Source organism: Ictidomys tridecemlineatus, chromosome 3, assembly GCF_052094955.1.
Source record: "Ictidomys tridecemlineatus isolate mIctTri1 chromosome 3, mIctTri1.hap1, whole genome shotgun sequence".
Lineage (NCBI taxonomy): Eukaryota > Metazoa > Chordata > Mammalia > Rodentia > Sciuridae > Ictidomys > Ictidomys tridecemlineatus.
This window is the reverse complement of record NC_135479.1, coordinates 114801984-114826321: the sequence shown is the minus strand read 5'-3', so window position 1 is coordinate 114826321 and position 24338 is coordinate 114801984. Positions and strand designations below refer to the sequence as shown.

General features: G+C 38.5%; 2 protein-coding genes across 9 annotated transcripts in view; one reads left to right on the top strand and one right to left on the bottom strand.

The window, feature by feature from the left end:
- Window positions 1-4298, top strand: part of Lrrc31 (leucine rich repeat containing 31) — a 32676-nt gene extending 28378 nt beyond the window's left edge. For all 7 annotated transcript variants that reach the window (XM_078043617.1, XM_078043616.1, XM_078043614.1 and 4 more), the window contains one exon: window positions 2082-4298. In XM_078043617.1, the coding sequence (XP_077899743.1) occupies window positions 2082-2416 (335 nt within the window). In that variant the 3' untranslated portion in view covers window positions 2417-4298. The remainder of the gene's footprint in view (window positions 1-2081) is intronic.
- The window catches only part of Lrriq4 (leucine rich repeats and IQ motif containing 4), a 28893-nt gene continuing 8660 nt past the window's right edge, over window positions 4106-24338 (bottom strand). For both annotated transcript variants that reach the window (XM_078043613.1, XM_078043612.1), the window contains exons 2-6: window positions 19936-20997; window positions 14914-15087; window positions 12295-12433; window positions 9585-9781; window positions 4106-4689 (exon numbers count right to left, since the gene is read on the bottom strand). In XM_078043613.1, coding sequence (XP_077899739.1) covers window positions 4537-4689; window positions 9585-9781; window positions 12295-12433; window positions 14914-15087; window positions 19936-20958 — 1686 coding nt within the window. In that variant the 5' untranslated portion in view covers window positions 20959-20997 and the 3' untranslated portion in view covers window positions 4106-4536. The remainder of the gene's footprint in view (window positions 4690-9584; window positions 9782-12294; window positions 12434-14913; window positions 15088-19935; window positions 20998-24338) is intronic.

The window sequence follows — 24338 nt, the reverse complement described above, 5'->3', positions numbered from 1 at the left end:
TGGCCTTGAACTTGTGATACTCCTGTCTCAGCCTCCTGAGTTGAGATAACAGACGTGTGCCACCATGCCAAGCTTGAAACCATTAAATATACATAAGTTAGTTATTTTATTTAAAGTTTACAATTAAAATTTGTTTCTTTAATTCATTTTATTTAGGTCGACATCAAATTTTATCAATTATACCTTCAGTCATTGTATGTTTTTCTTAATTTTTGCCGCTAGTTTTTTTCCCTTACATAAAATTTATACTTTTACATTTGTCAGGGATATTTTTTCTTCTTTCAATTTTTAGTAGCAATATTACTAAATGTGGGTTTAGCCTTTGCCACTTTTATATTGCTTTCTTTCTAAAAGAAACATTAAGGATTTGTTAATCACTGGTAGCTGGTGTTCATTTCCTTTATAAACAAACATTTTTCCCCCCATAGAGTAGACTACAAAGCAAATATTTACATGACCCACAATTCCACTACCCAGATCTTTAAAGATATAGTAAATATAAAATATTTTAAAAGAATACTGTAAATAGGGTGCTCACATATGGAAAATCCAAAAAGGATAGAAAAATGAGTGAGATTTGCTTTAAAAATACTTTTCAAAAAGGAGAGGGTAGACGAAAGAGGATTATATGAGGCAAAATTAGTGTAATGAAGACAACTGTTGAGGCTGAACGCTGGGACAGGGCAGCCACACTCTCCTCTCTAATCATTGTATATTTGATAATTTCCATAATTCAACCCCCTCACCCCCACCCCCGCCACCAGATGAGTTGCTTAGGCTGTTGCTTAGGCTGTTGCTTAGGCTGGCCTTTAACTCCTCGGCCATAAAAGCACACACCACTACACTCTGCTACAAACTTTTCTAAAGAGTGGGGCGAAAACATGCACGCTGTCTTTAACATAGGTCAGATCTTGAGAATACTGGGAGTAATGATGTGAGATAAGACATTAAGGTGACACACACTGAAACCGACACTTAGGGACAGACAGCAGCTCTTGAGTATTCAGACGACTGAGCTCTCCAGCGCCCCCTGTTGGCGAATGAAAGAGATGGGGTTGGAGTGCCCTACTTGATCTGGGATCCATGATGGATGAGAAGTGATTGAAAGACCAGGGCATGGTTAGTCCTCAAAGTGGAATTTGAGGCAGACCTGACTGTTGTCCAACACTGCAGGACTCGCATGAGAAGGAGGAGCTGAGTTTTCCAGCTAACCAGCAGAACTGATGGGTGAAAGTCACTGGGAGCAGACAGGGGGCCCAAGAAGGGATTCTTCCTGCTAAAGTGGCTTCCCAATGAACTTGAAAGGATGGTTCAGGTGGAATCATGGTAGTCACCCATAGAAGGCTGTCAAAGGGATTCCTCTCTAGTCATTGCTCTGGAGGTTGAATGGGGAGTCTTTTCATGATCCCTTGACACTCCAAGATACCTTGGCTGAAGAGGAAAGAATGTGCTATTTGCCTTGGGTATCTCTCCCACCTGTTCTTGCAGAAATTGTTATCTTCTCTTAGTTTTATCATAACTATTATTTATTAAGTGCCTTTATAGAATCTATTATGGAATATACTATTCAAAGGGGGAAATTGTCCTGTGTACTAGTGATCTCTAAAGTGAAATTATCCAAGTATGTTTTGCACACCGAAAGTGCTTGGTTAAATAATTATTGAATGAAGAATGATGGAATGAATGACTAGGAAATAACTAAACAGTATTAAACAACAAGAAGACTATTTACAAGTGGTCCTGAGTTCATGCCAATGAATCGTCTCTCCAGACGTTTAAGTCTGAAGGAAAGCCAGGGTCCAGGGAGGCAGAGAGCAGGAACTGGACAAAAATGAAATTCTTTGGGTTGAGATTTGGAAAAATGAAAAAAAAATCCATTTTCAAACTGCAAATGGCATGTACAGGGGAAATTTTGTTCAGATGCCTGAATAAAAGCTGTTAGTTAAAAACAAATTATTACTAATTACTAATATTGTCATTACTAATCCCAGAGATGCCGTGTTATGTGAGATAGGAAACAACAAGGGTAAAAAGTATTCTTGTTTCTTTGCATTGGGAGCAATACTCATTTTGTTTTGCAGCATCAGTTATACAGAGGGGACATCTGACCAAACTGCAGAAGCTTGACCTGAGCTATAATGATGGCATCTGTGATGCAGGATGGGCCATCTTCTGCCAAAATTTGTGGTTCCTCAAAGAGTTAACAGAGCTGGATATTAGCCTTCGGCCATCACACTTTCGGGACTGTGGACATTGGTTTAGATACCTGTTATGTGCTGTGACCAAACTCCCTGAAATCACTGAGATAGGAATGAAAAGATGGACCCTCCCAGCCTCACAGGAGGAAGAACTAGGATCCTTTGACCAAGATCCCAAAAGAAGAGGCATTCACTTTGACCATGGTGGGTTTCGGTAAACTGGCTTCTTAGATCTTACTTAGCTAGGAACAATTCTCTAGAGCAGGAAAAGAGTATGAGCAAATTCCAGTGTCATCAACTGAGTATCAACTTGTGGTTGTTTACTGGGACTTATGTTACAAGAGCTTTGTAAATATATGTAACTAATAATTCAATTCCAACATGTCTTTATTCTCTGTCTTATGAAAAAAGGATGACATTTTTCAACAGATTTTGTTTTGGATATATAATTAGTTCACTTACTATTTAGAAAGCCTACCAAACATGTTGAGATTCTGATAGAGTCTTTGCTTTCTTCTTACTCTGAAATTTTTTCTTTCTTGTTTTCCTATTCATGTTCTAAATATAAAGGTGTATGTGTGTGTGTACCTAAATGCACATAAATGTGAATCTAATGTAAAAGAAACTAGCTGTGTAAAAGTGCTATGTTATCTTTGCTATTATAACATAAAACTTTGTTGTGTTGCATTTTTCTCTCAGATATAAACTATGTACACTAATAATGGCCATTGATATATAAATCTTGGTTAAAAGGTAGCCAAAAATTCAAAATCCTGCATGAAAATCACATCTCATTAAAATAAAGTAAAATATTTTATAGTTAGAACAAATTGTTAACTTATCACCTCTGGGTATTTCTTATTACTAATTCATTAATAAAAACTTTTGTGTTTCTCTAAGCAATTTTTGAAAAAATTTTTTTCTTGAAACCAGGCTTGGTGGCACATACACCTGTAATCCAACAACTCAGGAGGCTGAGAAAGGAGGATTCCATGTTTGCTAAATCTGGATTTAGCAACTTATTGAGGCCCTAAGCAACTTAGAAATACCCTGCCTCAAAATAAAAATGAAAAGGGATGGGGAAGTATCTTAGTAGTTAAGTACCCCTGGGTTCAATTCCCTATACCTTCACCCCCAATATTTTTGTTTTTGTTTTTCTTATACTACTGCATCAAAGCCATTGCAGAGCAGAGATGTTTGCATACACATTTCTGTTCTGATACCATCAAATCACATTGTGTCTTGCTTTTCTCTAGCTACAATATAATTAGGATTGCAATCATTGCTTAGAAAACATGTAAATTTTAAATCAGTACTACTTCAAAAGAGTCATCAGGGTGAGTGGTTTTGAGGGCTATAGAAGGGCATATTTTGGTTAATGTGATATTCTCTTCCCTGTGCAGTGCCATGAATTTCATAAACATCTATGCTTATGCAAAGATCTGTGTATGAATGTTCATAGCAGCTTGATTTGTAATAGCCCCAAACTGGAAAGAACCCAATATCTTTCAGAGAATGAATGCTTAAAAAAACTGTGGTCTATGTAATATATTCAGAAACAAAGAGGAATAAACTTAATACATGCAATATTTTGGATGAACTACTAGTGATTATGCTAAGTAGAAAAAAGTCAATCTTAATTACAAATTGTGTGATTCCATTTATATGACATTCTTGAAATAATGGGATTTTAGAGATGGAGAACAGTTTAGGGATTGAGGTTCGTAGTGTAGGTATGACTACAAAAGAATAGCACAAGGGAGACTTGTAAAGAACAATTCTGTATCTTGATTGTGATGGTTTATAGAAAGCTCATGTTTCAAAAGTGCATTGAAACACACACACACACACACACACACACACACACACACACCAGGACATGTGCAAACTGAAGAAATCTGAAATAGTTCTGTTGATTGTACCAATGTCATTGTAGTTTTATTATTATATTACAATTATGTAAGATGTTAGCATTGAGGGAGGGTGAAGGGTGCTTGGATCTACCTGTACCATTCTTTGGAACTTCCTGTGAATCTATAATTTTTTCAAAATAAAATTTTAAGCAGACATAATATTAAAATAAACTCCTAGTACCAACCACTTGCTTTACAGTTGTTGGTTTATAGCCAATCTCTATTCTCTTCCTCCTCCCCCATATTATTTTGAAGCCATTCCCAGATATATTCTTTTGTCCATAAATAATTCAGCAAAAGTAGGAATCATTTATTATCACAAATAACCACAATTCTATAAGTTTGAGCATGGAAGGCATCTGATTCCTGGTCATTTTGCCTTCTTAATCCATTAATCACTACCTCAATTCATTAATTTATAAGAATTATTTCTTTTTTTCCTTTATGGGTTTTCCTTTTTCCACCTTCTTTCCTTTCTTATCTTTTGGAGACGTCTTTCCTTTCTTTCGTGTTTTGATTAGTTCTTCATATTTCCCAAATCCTTTCCGTACCATGGTCCCACGCCACCATGCCTGGATCTGCAAACAAAGTAAACCCAAACTTAGCATCTGCTGATGTCATGATTGTCGCCTTTTTAATTTGGTCTGTCTCCTCTGGAACTCACGTGGATACGATTCCCAATGTAATGGCATTGAGAAGTGGTGGAATCTTTAAAAGCTGCTGGGCCATGCTGGCTTAACACTCAGTCCTTGTTCTCATAAGACTGGGTTAATGAGAGCAAGAGACAACCGTTACAAAGCAAGGCCTCCACGTGTGTTTCGCCTCCTTTGGAATGGGCTCAATTGTACTTTCACCTTCTGCCATATTGTGACACCCTTTTCAGATACCATTCCTCTTGGACTTCCTGGCCTTGAGAACCATGAGCCAAATAAACCTTTATTTATTTTCTATGACTCACCTGTTCTCAGGTATTCTGTTATAGCAACAACAACAAAAATGGATTAAGACAATGATACACTGGAGATCATTAAATCTCTTTGTTCTGGTGTGTGGTCTTAAAGATGCAGAGAGTGGGAGGTGGCTTGAATTCTAAATCTTATATTCTATCTTTCTCAATCAGCCAATCAGTCAAGCAAAAAAAAAAAAAAAAAAAAAGTACTGTTCTACATTTGGGAAACAGCAATTAAATATTAGTGTCCCTGAGTTTCTGAAGCTCACATTTCAGTGGGCAGAAAAAACAATAAACACATGTATATATATATTTTGACAGATGGTGACAAGTACTGTGGAGAATGACGTGCATAGAAATGGAAGCCTGGGGAATCCGTGTGTAACATCAGTTGCTATCCAACTGGGCTCCTACCTAAAACCAGCTCCCACTAGAGCCGGATCCTATTCCCTCGGTCCTACTCTGTTCCACTCACTCAGGAAAACCTCTTCTCTCATAATAGATTCTTATCAGAACTTCCTGTGGCCCCCGAATTCTCTCCAAAATTAAAGTCAAAGTCCTTCCAATGGCTTCAAGGCCCTATCTTATTTGCTTCCTCCCATGACCTCTTGGACCCCTTAACTAGTCTCTGTCTTGTTCACTCCCATCCACGTGAGCCTCCTTCCTGCTCAGAGACACCAGACACAATCCTAAATTGGGGGCTTTGTACTCTCTCTGCCTCTAACCAACTTTCCAATGGTCAGAAGGCTTGATTCTCAAGTGTTTGCTTGATTGTCATTGCTGAGGAGTGTACTGTGTTCCTCCAAATTCAGATCTTGAAGCCTTAACCTGCCATGTGGTGCTATTTGGAGGGGGGTTAGGGGAGTTAAGCTTAGATGAGAGCATGAATGTGGGGCCCTTAGGATGGGATTAGGGTCATTTTAAGAGACATCAGAGACCTTGTGCTTCCCACCACAGTTCTGCCATTTGAGTACAATACCCTGTTATGGCAGCCCTGGTGGACTACGGCAGCAGTCTTTTCCATGAGACCTACCCTGATCATCTCCTGGAAATCAACACTCTCTCTGTTTACATACACACCAGTTCTGGCAATCTCAGTTCCCCTAAGTTTCAACTTATTTTTCCCCCAACAGCACTTATCATTTTTTACATAGTATAAAACTTTGTTTTATTTTTTTCATGCTTTTATTCCCCTCACACTAGGATTTAAAGCAATTCGAGGACAGAAATATTTGTGTTGTCCACTGATGTATTTCCAGTGCCTAGGATAGTGCCTGGGATATGGTAGAAAATTGATAGATATTTACTGATTAAATGAATGAGGTGGTAGGGCTATGCTGTCTTATATAAGGTAGATCAGGAAGGGCTCTTTCTTGTCAGAGGACTTTGGAGAAGACACTGAAGTGGGGACCAGAATCTTGCCTATATCTGGGGAAGGCATCTTTAGGCAGAGGAAAGGCCCTGAGGCAGGATGATGCTTGGTTCCTGGAAGAACACTCAGGATCTGATTTAAGTTTGAAGAGAAAGATGGGGAGTGAAAACAGGGAGGTGATTATTTAAGGAACAGTGCGCCCTCTAGAGGCACTTTGGAAACATACAGTATTTTTTGTTTGGGTTAAGCAGTCTCTCATCCTGTGATGTGTAGTCCGCATCACGACCTTCCTGAAAGGTGTGCAGGCAGGAGTAGCTTGAAAGCAATCTCTCTCCCAAGCTTCCACTTCCCTACTGCCCCTTCCTAAGATCAGCCTGGGAATACAACTGCTGATCCCCTTCACCATTGCCCTTCTGGCACTTTCCAGAGAACTGGCACACCTTGAATTCTTCTAGGTCTTGCTATGAAGTATTGCCCTGGACTCAAAATGTCTGGAGTTTCAAGAGAAAGGACAATACAAAACACAAGTGTAGCCACAAACGGCTCAAGGACTGAGGAATTCCAACTCTGCTTTCAAAAAATAGAAGAAAAAAAAAGACAGAAATTAGAAGCAAGACTAGTTGATATGTCAGCTAAGACCTGCGTTCTCCTTTTAGATATATAAATCTGGAAGAAGTTCAGAAATGTGTGAGGCATTATTATTTAAAACAAAATAATACAAAAAAACTTCCATTCTCACAACTCATCTTTGTGAATAAAGATTTACATGAGTAGAATCCATGATAAAACCTGTCTCCTTCTAGAAATTCACAATATTTATGCATGGTTATCGAAACAAAGTGCAAAAAAGTCCCTCTCATTTGGATATGTCTCACAATTATAAAAATTTGTAACAAATTTGTTCTTTTAGATGATTTTATACTATTAGTAATTGTAATAAAATGACCTAAAATATTGAAAAAACACGTTCACAGAAAAAAATTTAGTTTAAAAGTAGAATTTATATAAATGTTTTGTTGCCTAGCTGGACAAAAAGAGTTAAGGAGCCAGCGTGGTGGTATACACTTGTAATCCCATCAACTTCAGAGGCTGAGGCAAGAGGATTGCAAGTTAGAGGCTAGCCTTAGCAATTTAGTGAGATTCTCAGTAACTTAGCTAGACCCTGTATCAACTACCCCCCTCCATACTGGAGATAGAACCCAGGGCTGATTAATCGCTGAGCCACATCTGCAGCCCTTTTTATTTTGAGACAGGTTCTCACTAAGTTACTGAGACTGGCTTTGAACTTGTGATCCTCCTGCCTCAGCCTCCTGAGCTGCTGGGATTACAGATTATGCCACTGATCCTGGCCTGTCTCAAATTTTAAAATAAATAAATAGGACTGGAGATATAGCTCAGTGGTATATTTCCCCTAGGTTTAATCCTTAGTACCAAAAAGAAAAAGTAGGGGCTGGGGTCACAGCTCAGTGGTAAAGGGTTTGCCTTGCATGTGTGATCTTTTCTGGAAAAAAAAAAATCCAGAAAAGAATAAAATAAAATACATGTAAAACCTTAGTATCAACTTTGAGGGAAAACGTAATAGAAATGCAGGTTATGCTGGATGCAGTGGCCCTTGCCTATAATCCCAGCAACTTGGGAGGCTGAGGCAGGAGGATCATGAGTTCAAAGCCAGCCTTAGCAATTTATGGACGCTCTAAGTAACTCAGTGAGACCTTATCTCTAAATAAAATATTTAAAAGGGCTGGGGATGTGGGTCAGTGGTGAAGCAGCCCTGGGTTCAATTCCCAATACAAAAAAAAAAATCTAATTTACTTTATAATTTATAACACAATTATAAAATTTCTTTATGTTGTAATTTGTGTATTATTTTGATTTATTGAAATGATGTTTTGATAGGTGATATTTTCTATTAAAATTTTAGAAAAGGAGATATCACAAATATTTCTTATAAAAGGGAGGGTAGTAAGTCTGATAGGGTTGAGTCATTGGTAAAGAATCTTTCAGACCAAAGACTTTGATTCTTGCTCCAGGTGAAAGAATAACTGTTGATTTCAGCAAAGAGTAGTGCTATCCAATCTATTTTAACAGGCTTTGTATGACTATTGAGTGGAGGCAGATTATAGGGAAAGTGGATGTGGAAGTAGGGATGACAATTTGGGGACTAATGTAGTGACACTGGTAAGAGATGATGGGGACTTGACCCGCTGAAGAATAAAGAACATTGACAGGCTTGTCATGCCAGCAACTAGGGAGGCTGAGGCAGGAGGATTGCAAATTCGAGACCATCCTGAGCAACTTAGTGAGGCTGTGTCTCAACATATAAAACAAAAGGAGCTGGGGTATAACTCAGTGGTGAAGTACCCCTGGGTTCAATCCCCAGCACTGACTGAAGTGGACACCTCTCCTGGTCTGTCTGGCGCATTCTATGTCTCATGGACTCCATGGCCAAGAGCAGGATCCCAAGGCTCCTTGCCCTTTGATCCTGGCCCTGGCTCAGCAAAACTCTGGTCTTTGAGCTTCTGATCCACAAATGCTTTCATTTTTAGTTTTTCAACTTCAATTTTCTGCCTTTGTTAATACAAGCTTTTTTTCACTCAAGTGAAATCGTTCAAGAATTTTAGATTGTCCTTGGGATTTAAAGTTTTGGTTTCCTTTGCTTATGTGTTGGTTTCTTATTTGACAAGAGATAGGAGACATACAGGACAAAAATATGAGAGCCAAAATTTAAAAATTCTCTCAAAAATTCCATAAAAGTACCTAAGAGTCTCTTCCCTGAGGCTGGGATTGTGGCTCAGTGGAAGAGCACCCACCTAGGGCATGTGAGGCCCTGGGTTCAATCCCCAACACCACATTAAAATAATAAATAAAACAAAGGGGGGGCTGGGGATGTGGCTCAAGCGGTAGCGCGCTCGCCTGGCATGCGTGCGGCCCGGGTTCGATCCTCAGCACCACATACCAACAAAGATGTTGTGTCCGCCGAGAACTAAAAAATAAATATTAAAAAAATTCTCTCTCTCTCTCCTCTCTCACTCTCTCTTTAAAAAAAAAAATAAAAAATAAAATAAAATAAAAACCGGCTCCACAGAAAAATTTCCAATTTGTTTAACACTAGACCCCGCAAATGTGTTAACAAGAATCTGTGCTGATTTTACCTTTGTGACCATTATTTTCTTTCTTCTGTTTTCCTTAAGGTGGTTCCATATGGCCTCATTTCCTTGAGCACACACTTCTTCGGGGGGATCTTCCATGGGGTTGTCCATCAGTGTAAGAACCTTAAGGTTCACCAGGCGGTCCAAATTCTCTGGGAGATGGGTGAGCAAGTTGTCCTCTAGCAGCAACTCTTTCAAGCCTAGAAAGATTTTGGTTTCAAATGGATTTTGGCTGGGGATGTGGCTCAGTGGTAGAGCCTAGCATGCACAAGGCCCTGGTTCAATCCCCAGCACCACAATAAATAAATAAATAAATAATAACAACAATATATGTATATGTAAAAGGAATAAACAATGACTTTGGGGTGTAACTAAAGGAAAGTTATCCAATTAACTTTGTCAAATGGTGATTTTTATCTTAAGAACAAACAACATTAATTTGGCTCCTAAACCTGCCCAGTATTTGAGGGATCCACCTCTGCATTAGTAAGAGAAATCAGAGCACAGATGTATAAGAACGGACAAATATTTTCATTTCATCTAATAAAAAGCCCATCTCTACGTGTCTTCTTCCTCATAATAGAGAAAGTAGAAACTCAGCAATTGGATATTCTTATCCTTCTAAGAGTGGATGTCGTCTTTGGGGTTTTCTTTCATTTGTTTGGTTTTGCTTTTATTTTATAGCAGTAGTTGCCAACTGATGGCTCACTGGAAAAAAACTGCTCTCAGACTTGTTTCTTAGATCAGCAGAATATTGGAAGACCTGACTCTGTGCCTTTGGATGGGACACTCCAGTAGCCTACAAGCCTTGCTACTTCCTATTATCACTCCAGGGTTGGACACATGGATGTGACCTGTCTAGTCAATAGAGAGTGGAACGTGGGGCATCTGACTCACATAGTCATTTCTCTACCACTCTCAAGTTAATAGGCAAATTATTTTTTTGAAAAATTGTATACTTTCTGATATAAAAGTAACCTCATATAAATAAAAATGTATGCATACCAAAGCAGCAAACAAAGTATAAAAATGATTCCCCCTTTCATACCAACCCTGTCACATCTTAACTGTCACAAGGAACCACTGTTATCAGATTTCTGTGAGTCCTTACAGAAAATATCTAGGCACTTGCAAGTCTACAGATACATGCACATAAAACTTTACAAAATGATAACATACTATAATGGTTCAGGTCTATATTTTGCAAGGAATTATCTTAAACTCTTCATTGAAAGAGAAATAAAAATGACTAGTAAACCTGGGAAAGATACTCAACATCACCCAATGAAAACAAATGCAAATGAAACACCAAAATGCAGTATTTCATTAATCCTATAGGCAGAGATGAAAAGTTTGATAATACTCAGTATAAAGGAGGGAGAAGAGAAAAATTTTATTTAAATCATACTCCATGATAAATGGCTTACAAACTCAGCTACTTTTCTCTACTTGATTTACCGAAGAAAAGATAAATACAGGGAAATTTTGATTTGTATGTTTCGTGAACATAATACAAATCATATGCATAATAAAAATCAGGCAAAATTAAAATATGCATTTGTTAGTCCAGTTATTTTGAAACATTTCCTGCCATGTACAAGAGGCATCTGATTTAATGGGGCAAACCAAGTTCTCTTCTTCATAACAACAGGAAGTATTTAGGCTAGTGTAAATAAATACTAGGGACAGGAAGAGAGTTAACACTGAAAACTTTGAGAATATTTTACTCCTCCAGGGACCAAGAACAGGAGTATTCCCACACCTGACCTTGATTTTTGAAATGTCTTGTATGCAGGTGACAACTTCAACTCTCATATTTCTTCACCTCCTTTCATTGAATAGCCACAGTTTAAAAACATGTCAGTAAACCTGGAGATTCATCAGAATGTGGCCAAAAAATTTCATCTGGTCCTAGTAGGTACTCAACAAAAGCTTGTTAAGTAGATGGATGGATGAATGGCTAGGTAGACAGATGAATGGTTCCATGGATGGATGCATGTGCAGACAAAAAAATTAGCCCAGTGGAAAATATTTGGGTACTTTTTTTTTTTGGTACAGAAACTATCAAGGCACATGCAGGTCTACACATGCATGCACATAAAACTTCATCAAAATGATAAACATACTATAATGAATGGTCAGAATCTATATTTTATTTTTTGAGAGAGGATCTCACTAAGTTGCTGAGGCTAGCCTTGAACTTGTGATCCTCCTACCTCAGGCTTTCAGGAGTGTCTGGAATTACAGCTGTGTGTGACCATGCCTGGCTTGTTATGTGATTTTCCAAGTCAATCATATAATTGCAAAAGTCCATTCTTGATTTCACCATTCTATGCCATACTTTTCCTTTTATTCAAGTGACTGGTGTCCTATATGAAAATTTATTGCAGGACCCCCCACTCAAAATTCTGACATACAGGATGTATTCAGTAAACTTCTGCTGATGGTAGGTGTACTTATGCTAATTTTTTCAGCAGTTGCTATTAATTTCTCTTTCCAACTCAAATTACAACCTACGTGTGTAAAACTCTTAACCTCATGATCAGGGCCTGGCCTCTCCCACATCACTCACTAGTGAGCCCTGAAAGGAGGTAGTGGGACAGGGCTCGGTTCTCCAAGCACCGAGATGGATCTTTAATCAGGCAAGGAAGATGTTCATCATGGGACTGTTGACTGCAGACTCTCCTAGGTGTGAGTCTAATAAGTTTCTCACCTTGTGCTTGGCAAATGGCATTTGGGAGTTGCTTAAGCAAATTGTGCCGGCAATCAAGAACTTCCAGGTTAGGCATTGTTCCCAAGGATACGGGCAGGAACTCCAGATGATTGTTCTCTACATACAATTCTTTAAGACTCTGAAATAACATGATAGTACACCACAATAATCCTTATCTTGAAAAAATGAATTATAATAACCAAAATCCCCTTTGAGTGCCTATGAGCACTCAATGGAATATCATGCATTGGGATAAAAGGAAAAACAAATTTGAAGGACCATAATCAACTATTATTCTCAGAGGAGGACATACAATCAATCAACAAGTACTTATTATTCTCAGGGGAGGACATACAATCAATCAACAAGTACATGAAAAAATGCTCACCATCTCTGGCAATCAGAGAAATGCAAATCAAAACCACCCTAAGATACCATCTCACTCCAGTAAGATTGGCAGCCATTATGAAGTCAAACAACAATAAGTGTTGGCGAGGATGTGGGGAAAAGGGTACACTTGTACACTGCTGGTGGGACTGCAAAATGGTGAGGCCAATTTGGAAAGCAGTATGGAGATTCCTGGGAAAGCTGGGAATGGATCCACCATTTGACCCAGCTATCACCCTTCTCGGACTATTCCCTGAAGACCTTAAAAGAGCACACTATAAGGATACGGCCACATCAATGATTATAGCGGCACAATTCACAATAGCTAGACTGTGAAACCAACCTAGATGCCCTTCAGTAGATGAATGGATAAAAAAAATGTGGCATCTATACACAATGGAGTATTATGCAGCACTAAGAAATGACAAAATCATAGAATTTGCAGGGAAATGGATGGCATTAGAGCAGATTATGCTAAGTGAAGCTAGCCAAGCCCTAAAAAACAAATGCCAAATGTCTTCTTTGATATAAAGAGAGCAACTAAGAACAGAACAGGAGGGAAGAGCATGAGGAAAAGATTAACAGTAAACAAAGACGAATGGGGGGAGAGAAAGGGAGAGAGAAGGGAAAGCATATGGAAATGGTAGGAGACCTTCAATGATACACAAAATTATAAGAGGTTATGAGGGGCAAGGGGGAAGGAAAAAAAGGGAGAGAATTGAACAACAGCAGAGGAGGTAGAGAGGGAAGATGGGAGGGGAGGGGAGGGGAGGGGGGATAGTAGGGGATAGGAAAGGTAGCAGAATACAACAGTCACTAATATGCCATTATGTAAAAATGTGAGTATGTAACAGATGTGATTCTGCAATCTGTATTTGGGGTAAAAATGGGAGTTCAAAACCCAATTGAGTCAAATGTATGAAAGATGATATATCATGAGCTCTGTAATGTTTTGAACAATTAATAAAGATTTAGTTTCCATTTATTCGTGGAAAAGAAAATATGGAAAATTTATCTTACTACAACTTTACAGAAAAATAGTGTGGACAATTTAACTGCATTTATCACTTGCTTCCTTTCAATAACTAGTTATCCACAGAAGTTATGAGAGAATTATAATTGCTTCAGCTATCAACCTAACATTGACTTAAGTAGAAGTAGACAAAATGCACTGATAATGGGTTTGGGTTCAATAACTATTTCCAACTTTCCTGGGTAAAAATTCAGTGTTTGCATTTCACTCTTTGATTGTGGTATAACATGTACAAGGAGCTAGAAGACAAAAGTTGTTCTATGAACATAGGGTAGAGGCATGGGGAATTAGGACCAGGACTTCTATGTCACAGTGAAGATTACCTGTTATACATGCCATGTTGGTCAGTTCCATAACTGGGGGGTTTTATGGTAGCCCACACTTCTATCTATCATCTATCTATCCTATCTATCATCTATCTATTCTGAGAATTAAATCCATAGTTAACTTTTTCATTGAGCTACATCCCTAGCCCTTTCCTTTTTTTTTTTTTTTGAGGCAGGGTCTCACTGTCTCAAAATAAATTGCTGAGACTGGCCTCAAACTTGCAATCCTCCTGACTCAGCCTCTCAAATCACTGGATTACTGGCTTGTACCACTGCACCCAGCTATCTACTTTATCATTATTAAGAATTCAGTAACATGGGGAAAACACCAGTCCTTTAAAGGATGAATATATAAAAAGATGCCAGTAAGCCTCCTCTTAATGAAGCTATCTTGTTACTTTTGTAGGATTCAGCACTGTATTGTGGACCCATCATCAGCAGGAACCTGGTGCAACATAATTTGCTCATCTCCAAGCAGGGAGGGAGCTCACACCACCTCTTGGAGGGAATCCTTTCTACCAGAATGCAGACCCTGGTCGTGCCATTAGTACAGTACTCTAGCTTGAAAATAGTACAGTTTTCAGGGGACTACTTACCAATATGCAAATGTATTTGAAAGAAGTGTAACTTAATTTCTACAACTGGAACATGACCAAACCCACAATGGAAATAAATATGGCATGACATATCCAGCAGTGATCATCATGTGGTTGTTCAGTGACAGCAAAACCTCAAACTGTAAAAATGACTACTTGTTTGGAACTGAAAATCTAACATGGATGATCCTATACCCAGCTTCTGGGGCACCTTGTGTTTTCTTAGGCCCTGTATTTAGGGGTAAGTGGCCTGCTTCTGTCTTCATTTGGGACTTACCTGTAATTTCCCAATGTGTTCTGGCACTTGGGTAAGCTTGGATCCCTGGTCTTGCCCCATGTATAACTTCTCTAGAGACACCAAAGAAAAGATTTCCTCTGGGAAGGAAGAGAACTCATTTCCTGATAGTCCAAGTATCTTCAGGTTTGAAAGTAAGCCCAACTCCAAAGGCAACTAGAAGTATTCCAAAGAGATAAGTTTAAAATCAAGATTATCTTTAACAGTCAGAAAATAAATGCCACTTCTGGTTTTGAGGCAGATTGCTAAATGAAAAGTAGGGCAAGGCAGCATCTCTTACTGTGAAAAGTTTACACATGCAGTATATTTACTTGTAGATCATAACTCTGAAATTCTACCTTTTTTCCTATCACCTTTCTGGTTCCCACTTTTATGCACTACTTTAAATCAGAGTGATTATAACATGCTTTATTGCAAATTTATGAACTCACATATGATAAATGCCTGATACTTTTAAAAGAAAAGGTACTGTGGTTGTATAATATTGCAGTGATAATTAATTATTAATAAATTCAGTTACCAGAACTAACAAATTTAGTAATGTGACTCTCATCCTTTACAGTAAAGACTTTATTTATTGTGCTACCAAGGATTGAACCCAGGGGTGCTTTTTCGTTGAGCTACCTCCCCATCTCTTTTATTTATTTATTTTTTTATTTTGAGACAAGGAGGTCTTGCTAAGTTACTGAGGCTGAATTCCAACTTGTAATCCTCCTGCCTTAGCCTCTTGAGTCACTGGGTTTACAGGCGTATGCCACCACATCGGGCCCTAAAGGCTTTAATTGAGCAATTTTGAAACCCCAGTTGAAATCTCAGTTGGAAACAAACATGTGTTCATACCATTTCCAATTGGAGCATTTGGTGAAGACTATTATGACCCTCACTTGTCACGTTCTGCTTTCCAGTGAATACTAAAGCTCCAGTGTCCCATATGGGTAATAGGTGGGCATCTCACAGATAGCCAAACTTCTGGGGTTGGAAGCCTGTAGGGAGGTTCTGTGCCACCACTGTGATAACTAGCCACCTAGGCTCCTAGTTACCCATCACCTGGAGAGACAAGCTCATTACCTTCAGCCAATACCTCTAAACATCAGATTCCCTTCTTTCAACAAATCATAATCTGCATGACTATCATGTTCACCAATCAGTCTCTTTCTGGCTCTCTTGAACCTCGTGGAAAAAAATCTCATTTTTAAAATGTATATGACATAATCACACTATTAATTGTGTTACAGATTTTCTTGTAGAAAGAAAAAAGCCCAGCCATGCATCTCATCTGCTTCTCACGTACTTTTGAATTTGGTTTTATTCCTGACCAGGAAATCCTTTCTCCTAGTTCCCCTGCATTACCCTTGGGCATTCTTCCCACCCATTCCCTAATCTGCTATCCTGCTTTCCATTCTGGTTTGACCTCAGCTCATCGAAGGCCCCCTCTCCCTCACACCTCGACAGCTAGGTGGAAGAGACAGATCACTGTCTCACATTTGGGGCAAGGGCAAGCCCACCAGATGCACAACTTATCTGTTAAAGTCTCACATACCTAGAATCAACCAGAAGACATTTTTCTTTTGTGTGTGCATAAAATATGGTCTCACTTTCCCAATACTTTTAAAATGTTTTCAGTTTTAAAAATTTACTTTTTAAAAAATGTATTTTTATTTTATCATCGTTATTATTATTATTATTATTATTATTATTATTATTACCACCAGTTTGGGGCTGGCCTTAAACTTGCCATCCTCTTGCCTCGGCCTCCCAGGCCACTGGGATTAACAATCATGTGCCATCATATACAGCTATTTATTTACTTTTAAAAATCAGATTAAGTCAATCTTCAGAGAAATTGATGTTTAAACTCTTTTCCTTGGTTTTTAAAAATTCTTCATCAGGCATTTTATTTTCTTCCATACAAAGCACCTGCATGCTGGGCATGAGGTAGCACATACCTTTAATCCCAGCAACCCAGGAGGCTAAGGCAGAAGAATAGCAAGTTCCAGATCAGCCTCAGCAACTTAGCAAGACACTGAAATAATATTTAAAAAAATAAAATAAATAACAAATAAAAAGGACTGCAGATGTAGCTAAGTGATAAAGCATCTCTGGGTTCAACCCTCAATACCAAGAAGAAGGAGAAGAAGAAGAAAGCACCTGTGTTTGGTGCAATTCAAAACAATGGGAAAAGATTTTTTAATCTAATAACTTTATTTTAACTTAGTGATTTCGCTCTTATTGCTGTTTACTTAACACATAGGTTTAGCTTTTCTTTTTCAAAGTATATTGAATGTTCAGAGATTTTTTTCAGGATCCAATATCTAGATTCTCATAGTCATATTAAAGTATAATGGAAATAAATCTGGATATAGAGTGAATCTACAGCACATCAATAGAGGGGAATGATTGCTGGCACTATAATTGAGCTATGCCATTTTGATGTTGAATCCATTGTTTTGGTTTTCTCCCTTAATAGAAATCTACAGTACAAATTAAGTCCATGCATCGAACATCAGCTATTTTTTTATCCACCTAGGCAAACAGAAGCCATTGGTCAGGCTTCAAGAGCCAAAAACCCATCAGCTGAGATTTTGGGATGGGAGAGATAAGAAGCTAGTTTGAAGGACATGTGTCATTAAGGAGAGAAACGCCCTGGAGGTTACAGGTGGAATTAGCCTAAGAGGAAAACTAGAAAGAAGGACAAAAGCACAAAACATGCCATCAGAATTATTAAAGATAAAAGCAATGGTACATAGAGATTTTTGTGTTCAATATAAAAATATTTATCATGTCTACATTGCAGTACAGTTTCATTTACAGTAACTCTTGGTATTGAATAAGGCTTATCTTTGTCAACAAGCAGACTCTGTATGACTCTGACCTCTTAAAATTTCTCAAGAAAGGATTAGGTATCCTTTATAACTTGATAGGAATGAAGTCAATGTGTTTTCTTTCCCCAAAGCACTTTATGTTTTAATTTCTTTCACTTCAACTCTAGAATGAAAGGCTTGTCCACTAAAAAGAATTTCTTATATAAGCAGTTGAATAGTGGGGGGGATTTTGCTGTCATGTACAATGGAACCTTGAAAATTCTCCAAGGTGGGGTGCTACCTTAGTAGAAAGTAAGTCTTAGATTCTCTTGGTATATTTCAGATTACCATCAAAATGTAGTTTTAAAACCCCACAGCAATAGAGTGCTCAATAAGTATATATTGAATACTTTTCTATAAAATAAAATTGTGAAACCTAAAAAGAAAAGAAAACCCCATAGCAATTAGGAAAAAGTTTTAGAAATTGCAAATCAAAAATATTTAAAATATAGCTGGGCAGGGTAGCGTATGCCTATAATCCGAGCAGCTTGGAAGGCTGAGACAGGAGGAGTTCGAGTTTAAAGCCAGCCTCAGCAATGAGGAGGCACTGAGCAACTCAGTAAGACCCTGTCTCTAAATAAAATTCAAAATAGGCTGGGGATGTGACTCAGTGGTTGAGTGCCCCTGAGTGCAATCCCTATTACCCCCCACAAATATTTAAAATATAAATCCATAAGGCCCAGGATTTTTTATAACTTTTGGTGAATATATGAGATTGGTGTCCATGGCCAGGAAAATCAGAACTATTATTTGGTTCCAGATTTTGATTTCCAAAATCTCCCTTTTCTCTCTCTGCAGTTGCCCTTTGCTTGAAATAGCAACTCTATTCTTTTTAATTTTCAAATATTAAGAAATAATAAAGATAAAAACACATGCATGCCCACTGCACAAATCTTTTAATAAACACAATGAAATTCTAATATTAAAGTTGCTTCCTTATTATCCCTTCCCCATTTTGTTGACTTTCTTTTCTCTTCCAAGAGGCATCTACCATCAAGAATTTAGTAATTTTCCTTTCAATTTTTATTTACATACTTTTATTATGTACACAAATATCCATAAAAATATGTATCTATGTGTATATGTATGCACATACATATATATGAATGTATAAATGTGTGATTTTTTGTGATTTAATAATGTACAAATGGTATGATAAAGTTCCACAATTTTGTGACTTTTTAGTCAATACTAAAATTTGAGTTCTAGGCTGAGGATGTGGCTCAAATGGTAGCGCCTTTCGCCTGCCATGCGTTCGGCCAGGGTTCCATCCTCAGCACCACATACAAAGATGTTGTGTCTGCTGAAAACTAAAAAATAAATATTAAAAAATTCTCCCTCCTCCCCCCGTCTTAAAAAAAAAAAAAAAGAACTGCTGATCTAAAGTGCTCAGAACCAGAAAATATTTACTGTGATTCTTATTCTAAAATTTGAGTTCCATACACCTTCACATATATAGTTCCAGTTCTTAGATTATGATACAGCATTCTATGTTACAAATGTACCACAGTTGATTTTGCCCAATCCCCTACTAAGGGACATTCAGATTGTCTCCCATACTTCATGATTATCAACAATGCTATAATGACCAATTTGAACTATAAGCCTGCACACCTGTGGGAGATTAGGAACAAATCTGTGCAGTTTCCCACGAATGGGAACATTTAGGTCTAAATGTATGTGTAAGAAAAACCTGCTGTTTATGGAAACCCTGTCAGGAAGTAGACTTTATTATAGACCCTGGAGGCCAGCAGCTGTGGGTTGGGCTCTGGCTCTATCACTTACAGGCTGTGTGGCCTTGGACAAGTTCAGCTCCCTGCCTGTCATTTTCCTCACAAAGACAAAAAAAAAAAAAAAAAAAAAAAAAAAAGTCACTGTAAGGATTAAACAAAATAAGAGGTGTAAAATACTTAGCTTGGTGACTGGCACATACAGGTTCTAATTAAATATTAGCTGCTATTTATGATAGCCACTGCTATTTACAGGAAAACAGTACAAAGTACCCCTCCCCTAAGGATATATTTGGTCACACTGAATTTTCACCCATAAAGTCAGTTCAGATTTTCTGTTTACACACAGAACACACCAACTTAGGGCAGGAAGAGCCCCAAGAAGATAGTGACAGAGGAAAGGGAGTCAGTACCTTCCCTATTTGATTATCATCCATCGCCAGGATTTCTAGGTTCTTCAGCCCACAGATCAGTTTCGGAAAGTGGTCCAGGTGGTTCTGGCTGAGATCCAGGAAGCGCAAGTTGTCCAGCCGCTTAAAGGAGCGCCGCAGCGCGCACAGGCCGGTGTCGCGCAGGTAGAGCAGGTGCAGCGAGGTCCACTTGCAGATAAGGCGCGGCACCTTCTCGAGGCGGTTCCCACTCAGCCCCATTTCCGTCATCTCCAGGAGCTCACTAAAGGTACGCGGGATGGAATGGAGGAGGTTGTGCGATAAATCGAGCACTGATATTTTCCTACACTGGCCCAGAGACTCGGGCAAAAAGGTCAGGTTGTTATAAGCCACATAGAACTTCTGCAGCCTCGTCAGATTCCCGATTTCCTCTGGGATGGCAGTTAGTTTGTTCTCGTCCAGGTCGATGATCTCCAGGTCGTAGAGGACACAGAGTTCCTGCGGGAACTCCTTGAACTGGTTTTTCCTCAGGTAGATTTCCCTTAGTTTGGTCTGGTTCACTATTTCCTTCGGTAGCGATTCCAGGTGATTTCCAGCCAGTCCCAGCAGTTCCAGATGGCGAAGGCTCTTGCAGATCAGGATGGGAATCTCCCTCAGGTCAGTCTGGTAGAGCCGGAGCTCCCGCAGGGAGCGGAGGCTGCTGATGACTGGGAGGGAAGAGGAGAGGAGGGGGTTGTAACTGAGGTCCAGGCCCTCCAGGTTGCTCAGCGTCCCCAGCTCCAGGCACAGGTCCTGCAGTTTGTTCTTATTCAGGTAGAGGATCCTGACATTCTTTAATTGCTGAATGTCCTCGGGTATTGCTTCAATCTGGTTATTTTCCAAATGCACTTCTTCTAATTCCTTTAATGCCAAGATCTCCAGTGGAATGGCAGTCAGGCTTTGATTAGAAGCGTCAATGAAGAATGTCCTATCTGTGACCTGTGGTGGATCATTTCTCAGAAGAACTTTAGGTGAATGTTCTTGTAATTTTAGTAAATCCTTTGACATTATTTTGGAGAATAATTCAAATATTCAAAATCCAAAATACTATGAAAAGAAAAATATCAGAAATCTCCGGTCAACAGATTTGCTATCTCTATGAAAGAAAACAATTAAGATCTCACTGATTAAATTTGGTGCTTGAAATTATTATGCAACCTAAAATTTAGACTTTTGTGTTTCATGTTAGGATAAGAATTAAAGTATAGGATCCTCTTTCTCCTAACAGGCTGACTCACATGGAAAAAAGGGGGGGGGTCTAATACCAGTTTCTAAAAATGCTTATAGATAGGCTATAGAAGTTTGCAAAATATCATTGTTTTGCCATAACACTGAGGGGAAAAATAGAAATAGAATCATATTTTTAAAATGTTATTATTTTTTTTAAAGCCACTAGGCTGAAGACAGCTGAAAGAATGAAATTCTAGACATGGACCAGCTGTTTTTATGTAAGTAGAAGCCAGTGATGAGGCCCTTTCATGCCTGGCATATTTCACATTTGGGGCTGGTAGGCAGAGAAGAACTTCTGGGAGGAGGAGAGCTAGCCAAACTTATTACCAGCCCTGTGTGGGTTGGCATAGGAGGTTAGAATCTGGAGTGTTCTCATGTTTAGAATCAGTTCTCCCCACTAGATAGATGTCCTCTATTAAACTTTGGCTGACTAAGTGGCTGTAGGGAAAGTCACAGGCTGGATTAAAAAGCAGAGAACCTGTAGATTTCATGTTTTAGATCTCCAAGTCTGGCTGGAGGAATGGGCTTAAAACCCTAAGCAATATTTTTAAATGGCAGAGATTTGAACCAAAGCTGTAAACAAGAAATTAAAAACCTAAATAAATGAAGATATAAAGGATGCCCGTGGATTAGAATATGCAATAAGGTTGAAATGTCAAAGATCCACCAATTTAATCTCTAGTTTCAATGTAATAGCAATACAAATCTCAGCAAAAATTATTTTCTTTTTAGTAAAAGTTGATAAGCATTTTATATGGGAAAATCTTCCTGTTTTTCTCAGAAAGCAAGAGATAAAAAACTTCCCTGTGAAAGATGGCCTCCCTAAACCAGGAGCAAGGTAACACTCTTCAATGGGAGTTGTAGCTGAGAGAATTCTGTACAAACAGACCTTGTTAAAAATAATTCCTAGACAGGCATTCACCATGGGTTTGGTAACACATGCCTGTAATCCCAGCAACTCAGAAGGCTGGGGCTGGAGTTCACGGCCAGTCTTAGCAACTTAGACCGTATCTCAAAATAAATGAATGAATCAATCAATCAATCAATCATCAATCAATAAATGGTCTGGGGATGTGGTCAGTGGTTAAGCACCCCTAGGTTCAATCCCTGATACCAAAAAAAAAAAAAAAATCCAATCTTCCTTAAGCCTCCCCACATAATTTTGTTACTTTTCCAGAATTGCCTTTCTTTGTTCAACATAATCTAAAAGTATGTAGGTTTTGCCACTTCTTTGGGTCTACATTTTCTTACAAGGGCTCTCATACCTTGTCAAATTTATATTGTTTGTATGATTTCTTCTGCTTACCTATTTTATGTCAAATTAATTTTCAGGTTCAGAAAGGGATCCTAGTGGGTAAAGTCTTGTCTACCTTATAGTAACACTACCCTTTTCTTTGATTAAAACAAACTTCTGGGAAACTATAAAATCCCTTGAAATGAAGTTCCATATAAGCTAGAGTGAACTTCTTGTTATAAGAGAGTTAGATATTTAACAGTGGGTGAAGAGAATCTCAAAGTTTCAGCCAATCATAAAAGTAGAGTTTGGGGGGCTGGGGTTGTAGCTCAGTGGTAGAGCACTTGCCTAGCATGTGTGAAGCCCTGGGTTCAGTCCTCAGCACCACATAAAGATAAATAAATAAAATAAAGGTATTGTGTCCATCAACTAAAAAAAAATTTTTTTAAAGAGTTGAGTTTGGAATTTTTAGATCCTTGATATGTTTTGTGCTTGAGAAAAATGGTAGGAGGAAAAGAAAAACCTTATCATGGGCTTTAAAATATCCCCAGAGTTCTGATAAATAAGCTGGGATTCAGTAACTTCATCCTTTTGAAAATCTCTGATCAGGGCAGGGTCAGTGGTATACGTCTAAAATCCCAGCAGCTCAGGAGGCTGAGTCAGAAGGATAGCAAGTTCAAAGCCAGCCTCTGCAACTTAGGAAGGACTAAGCAGCTTAATGAGATCCTATCTCAAAATAAAAAGGGCTGCAGATGTGTCAATGGTTAAGTTTCCCTAGGTTCAATCCCTGGTTAAAAAAAAAAATCTCTGATCAGTTGCCTAAAGATGAAAAAGTCCTTAGCAGAATATCCCTTTGCCAGAATTGTCAGCACTTGTGTACAGCAGTGTGCCCCCATCAGCCCAACACCAAACTATTCATCTAAACAGCTTCTCAGGACTTATTTCCTTTAGATAGACTCAAAAATGGCATTTTACCCATTTTTTGGAGTGTTTCTACTCTTCATTCCCCTACTCACACCATCTCTCTGGCAATTCACAGGAAAAATCTTGTTTATTTATTTTTAAAGAATTTGTTATTTCAAACTTACCTTTAATAATGAGCAAGAAGGTATTGGTCTGTATTTCACTACCATACTTTCCCATCTCATCAGAAAATAAAAATGTAGAATTTTCATGACTCACTCTTATCCATGGGCCAAAAATTTTTAAGTAACAAAACACTAATTCTTCCACCTGCATATTCAATACCCTAACATGCATGCCTGAATAACACCAGAAGCCAGCACTCCAAATACCCCTCAGAAAATTCAATGTCAGAAATTTCAACCACAAGTCTACCCTGTTCCAGCACTTGATAGCAGCACAGTTGAGCCATCTGATAGGGGGAAAAAAAAAGATAGCTGATGGATATGTTAAGTATGAATTCCCTGAATCCTTTGAGTTCCATCTCTAAATTATAAGAAAACATCCCTAGATGGGCCATATTGAAACTGGTCTATAAAACAGCAAATTCCCTATTTCTAAAAATTGTCCAAGCTGTTCCTCAGAAGACAGGTGCAGAACCCTACAACTTGGCTTAAAATGACTTTGAGAACCTGGCTATACCCAAAGTCTTCATTGAGTAGAACACAAATAATCAGAACAGGACTTTACAGAGCAGAGCAGACCAGAACAAAGAGACTGGAAACTGCCTAGTTACAAAGTAGTCACAATTCTCCCTGGTCCCTTTTACTGGGCACAATTCCTTACCCCAAGCTGCTTAAATTCCTTTGATACACTCAGAGAGGAGACAGATTTGAGCATGCCTCCTGTCTCCTTGACATGAAAACCCTTTCTTTTCTCAAAAACGGGGTGCCGTAGTATTGGCTTCTATGGGCTTTGGGCAGCAAGCCTTTTCTTTGTGTAAGTATTATCTGGGTTTCTA